At 35.6% G+C, this 4,422-nt stretch overlaps 1 protein-coding gene across 1 annotated transcript in view; it reads right to left on the bottom strand.

Annotated features, from left to right (window-relative positions):
• Positions 1-1,032: 1,032 nt before the first annotated feature.
• jakmip2 (janus kinase and microtubule interacting protein 2) overlaps positions 1,033-4,422 on the bottom strand; it is a 29,157-nt gene continuing 25,767 nt past the window's right edge. The window contains exons 19-22 of the mRNA XM_016451391.1: positions 3,818-4,021; positions 2,408-2,473; positions 2,167-2,240; positions 1,033-1,145 (exon numbers count right to left, since the gene is read on the bottom strand). Coding sequence (XP_016306877.1) covers positions 2,190-2,240; positions 2,408-2,473; positions 3,818-4,021 — 321 coding nt within the window. The 3' untranslated portion in view covers positions 1,033-1,145; positions 2,167-2,189. The remainder of the gene's footprint in view (positions 1,146-2,166; positions 2,241-2,407; positions 2,474-3,817; positions 4,022-4,422) is intronic.

Below are 4,422 nucleotides of genomic sequence, written 5' to 3' on the forward strand. Positions count from 1 at the left end.
CTAATTTTTTTTTGTTGGTTTGTTTTTTACATTGCAATTTTTAATTAAAACGTTGTAGTAGGATCTTCTGGTCAATCATCAAACCTGTCTTTGGTAATGTATACAGAAATTCTCCAATCATATAGTCAGTTTAAACCCCGTTCATTTTTTACAAATCTATTGTAATCTCATTTATTCGAGTGCAATGCCCTCATGCCAAAATCCAATCAACAACGGATGTATAAAACCAAGTACATTTTTTATTTTCTGCAATCCGTTACACTCAGACGTACGTCACGAAACAGAAGAAAATATCTGTCGCAACTTCCGTTTTATCGCGACTTTCGTAAACTGTAGCATGTGTCAGGTAAAAAAATGGTTTTAGTTGCACAAACTGTCACATTGTGCAAATAGTTTTTTTGCGTAAACCTTTTGCATTGATTTACATAGAAATTGTGCTTGTGATGGAGGAATGAGGCCCAATACGAGGAATAATTAAAAAATATATATTAAAAACCAGGCTGCTCAGAATTAGTTTTCAGGTTGCAGTAGTCTACTCAGCTTTCTAGGGGTAAACAAAAACTGCTAGTGTGGATGGTTTGTAGTGGATGGTCTCGCTTTCTCTCTCAATCTGTCTCTTTGTCCTTTCTGTGTTCAGGCAGTGAGGAAGACGCCTCTCCTAAGGGGTCCTGATAACAGAGATGCGACAGTCACCTCACTAACAGGCCCTGAGTCAGCACCCATAGCTCCTGTGAGACGATGTGTGTCTGCAAAGACGTCCATTTCGCTTCGAATTTCCCAAAGTGTGTGTGGGAGGAGAGACAGACAGAGTGAGAAAGAAAGAGGTCTGTGAGTTCTGGTTGGTAGCAGTCGCAGTAGATGCAGTAAAGACGTGTTCATGACGGGTCCCTGCATGGCAGAGATAATTTATAATCCTCTAGTTGGGTTGATGATTATGTTTTGTCACACTTGTATTGATCTGTAAGTGTGATTTCAAGCATTCTGTCCCGGTCCTCCACAGAGGTTGAATCCAATGAAGTCCATAATCACTAACTCTGAATTTCCCCACTTCCACACAAGCAAAACAAAACAGCCATTAATACACCTTGAGTCATTACAACCGGACGACTGCAGTTGCATGCGACAGCTCCAGGTTGCTTCAAATCCTGTGTATGACAAAAGAGACAAAGCCTGAGATCAGATGTGCATTTTTAAAGAACAGATCTTAAAGGAATAGTTCACACAAAAATGAGAATTTGCTGCAAATGTACTCAGCCTCAGACCAGTTTGTATTTTCATGGGAACATTTGTGGCACTTGCTCAGCAATGGATGCTCTGCAGTGAATGGGTGCCGTCAGAATGAGGGTCCAAACAGCTGATAAAAACATCACAATAATCCACACCACTCGTCCATCAGTTAATGTCTTGTGAAGCCAAAAACTGCGTGTTTTTAAGAAACAAATCCATCAAGGCATTTTTAACTTTAAACCATTGCTTCCAGTTAAAATACGAGTTCATAATAATGCTTCCTGCAGTGAAAAAGTAGTCTGGTCTAAATCAGGAGAGAAATCTGCACAGATCAAGCAGCGTTTAAACAGCTCTAAACACATATGTGGCTGGATTTTGATGTGAGAGACAACAGCAGATGCACTTTTTCACAGGAGGAAGTGTTATTATGGACTCGTAATTTTGCTGGAAGCGACAGTTTAAACATCTTAATAATGGATTTGTTTCTTACAAACACGCAGATTTGTCTTCTCCAGATGTTAACTGAACGACTGGAGTGGTGTAGATTATTGTGATGTTTTTATGAGCTGTTTGGACTCTCATTCTGACGGCACCCATTCACTGCAGAGCATCCATTGCTGAGACACTGATGCAATGCTACATTTCTCCAAATCTGATGAAGAAACAAACTCATCCTAATCTTGGATGGCCTGAGGGGAGTTCTCTTTCAATAACACAATAAATGTCATAATTCAAGTAAAGCTTGTATGTGCTATTATGTACTCAACACTATAATCATATTATCATCATGTAGTGACTCATAAATCCCTAAAACAATAGTTTAGTCTAAGTCAAGCTCTAAACCGTACCTTTCGGAATAGATTATGAAATTTTCCTCAAAACACTTTTCAACACGAGATCAGAAAGTATAGAAGGAAGCAGAAAAGATCCTTCACTCACCTCCGCAGGAGATGTCACAGACATCAAGGCCAAAGAATGAAGGCAAGAGAGAAGAATAAAAAGAGAAATAAAAACTGAAAGAAAGAAAGATTCGAGAAATGTATTAATTATGGTTACAGCCAGCACATAGGAAAATGCTCAACATCCATATCAGAACAAAAAATGGGAGACATTAAGGAAACATTTTCAGTAGAGATTTCAATCATCTGGCCGAGAGCAACTGAGATATAATCGGTCTTACCTTCTCCTCTAGATCTTTAATCTGTCTCCTCTGAATGTCAGTCTTGTCCTCCAGGTCTCTGATCCTCTGCATTGAGAGAAACACACGTCACAGATTGTTTATTATGTCATTGCTGTCATTACGGTACAGTACAATTACAGCGCTTATTAATATAAAATCTCATTTATAAATACAGTCTAAGACCACCAGTTAAATCCCCAGAAGATTAACATACAGTAAATAGCATAGAAATTTGACATTTAAATAGTATGTGTTTTATGTTATATCATATTTGACGCATCAGGCTTTTTTGGCTCATTGTATGACAGTGAGATATCGAGCTCAGACTCCAGAAGGAAAAAACATTTTAATTTATTCAGAGCATTGTTATTTTATTATAATTTTTGTTAATATTTTTAATTAGATTTTATTTTTATATTTTCTTATTTCAGGTTAAAGTTCTAGTCACTTTTATTATTATTATTATTTTAATTTTTTTTATTAGTTAACATTTATTTTTATTCCAAGTAAGGTTTTTATGGTTTTAGTTTTAGTTAACTGTAACAATTCAGAGGCGCAAACGGAGCAAAAATATGCAATTTGGTGCAGATATTTTAATTTATACAGCCAAAAGTAAGATGAAATACTGATATACAGGTATATATTATTTACTTATATATATATATATATATATATAAATATAACACCATTTACATAAAATGTATATAAATATCAGTTTTCACTCTTTATCTTCTTATCTTCTTCTGTCTTAGTAAGATGATATATAATGCTTAGTTTTAACATCTATAGCTTTTAATGTGGTGTCAAAATATATAATGTGATGAAATACAATGATGATTGAGAGATGAACAAATAAATGTTCCTCAAAAGCATGTAGTATCATATTTGAGCCATGCCATTTGTCACCCGTCTTCAGCGTTGGAGGAAACTCATTACAAGTAATGCGAGTTACATAACCAGATTACTTTTTCCAAGTAAATAGTAAAGTAACACATAAGTTTGTTTTGAAAACTTTGATTTCCCATGTTGAGAGAAATTAACATTTTTTATATTAAAAACAAATAAGCAAGCTCAGCCCAGATGAGAAAAAGTAAAGCAAGAGTAACAATGCATCACTTTCCATAAAATGTAACGTAATTAGTTACCTTTTTAGAGAGTAACTCAATATTGTAATGCATTACTTTTAAAAGTAACTTTCCCCAACATTGCCCATCTTAACATTAAATAAAAAATCTAAATAATAATATGACTTTTAAAATTCTTCCATCATGAGGATGCCTTCTCTGGCATGTCTCTGGAATATGAAATATAAAAGACAAAGTCTCTTCTCATTTATTACTTTATCTTATGTTTTATGTTTGGATACATGAAACACATACTACATGCATAAAAGTATGATGTGAGCAGCACCTGATGGGCCTGATGGAGCAGCTCAATCCTCTCCTGCAGCTCCTGACAGTCATATTCTCGGCTCTTACGCAGCATCTGTCTGCGCAGTTTCTCCACAGCCGCGCGTAACTCGTCCTTCTGCAGCTCGTCCAGGGGTTCTCCGTATTTGATGACTTTATCCTGCTGCAGTGCGTTGTACAGGGTCGCCTCCAGCTCCTGAATTTGCTGTTGCGTGCACGCACACACACACACACACACACACACACATTTTTCTTTCAAATCAAATTGTTAGTCCGGTTCATGGTTTAGAGAAAATGTATTTCCAAAATACTTTTGGAAGCATGTGAAAATCGAAGAGCAAATTGATGCCCACACTGCAAAAAATGCTTTTCTTACTTAGATTTTTTTCAATCCTTGCTGAATACAAGTATTAATTTATTTCAATAAAAAAAATTAAAAAAAACTTTTGAATGGAAGTGTACATTGTTACAAAAGATTTCTAGGAAAAGCAGGTGACAAGTGTCTGGCAAATGCATTTTTTAAAAAGTGCTTTCTTTAAAGCTTTGTTGTAATTAAATAAAGACAAAAATATTCTAAGATGTGTTGGGTAGTGTACAAATAATGTG

Source organism: Sinocyclocheilus anshuiensis, unplaced genomic scaffold, assembly GCF_001515605.1.
Source record: "Sinocyclocheilus anshuiensis isolate Anshui unplaced genomic scaffold, SAMN03320099.WGS_v1.1 scaffold207, whole genome shotgun sequence".
NCBI lineage: Eukaryota > Metazoa > Chordata > Actinopteri > Cypriniformes > Cyprinidae > Sinocyclocheilus > Sinocyclocheilus anshuiensis.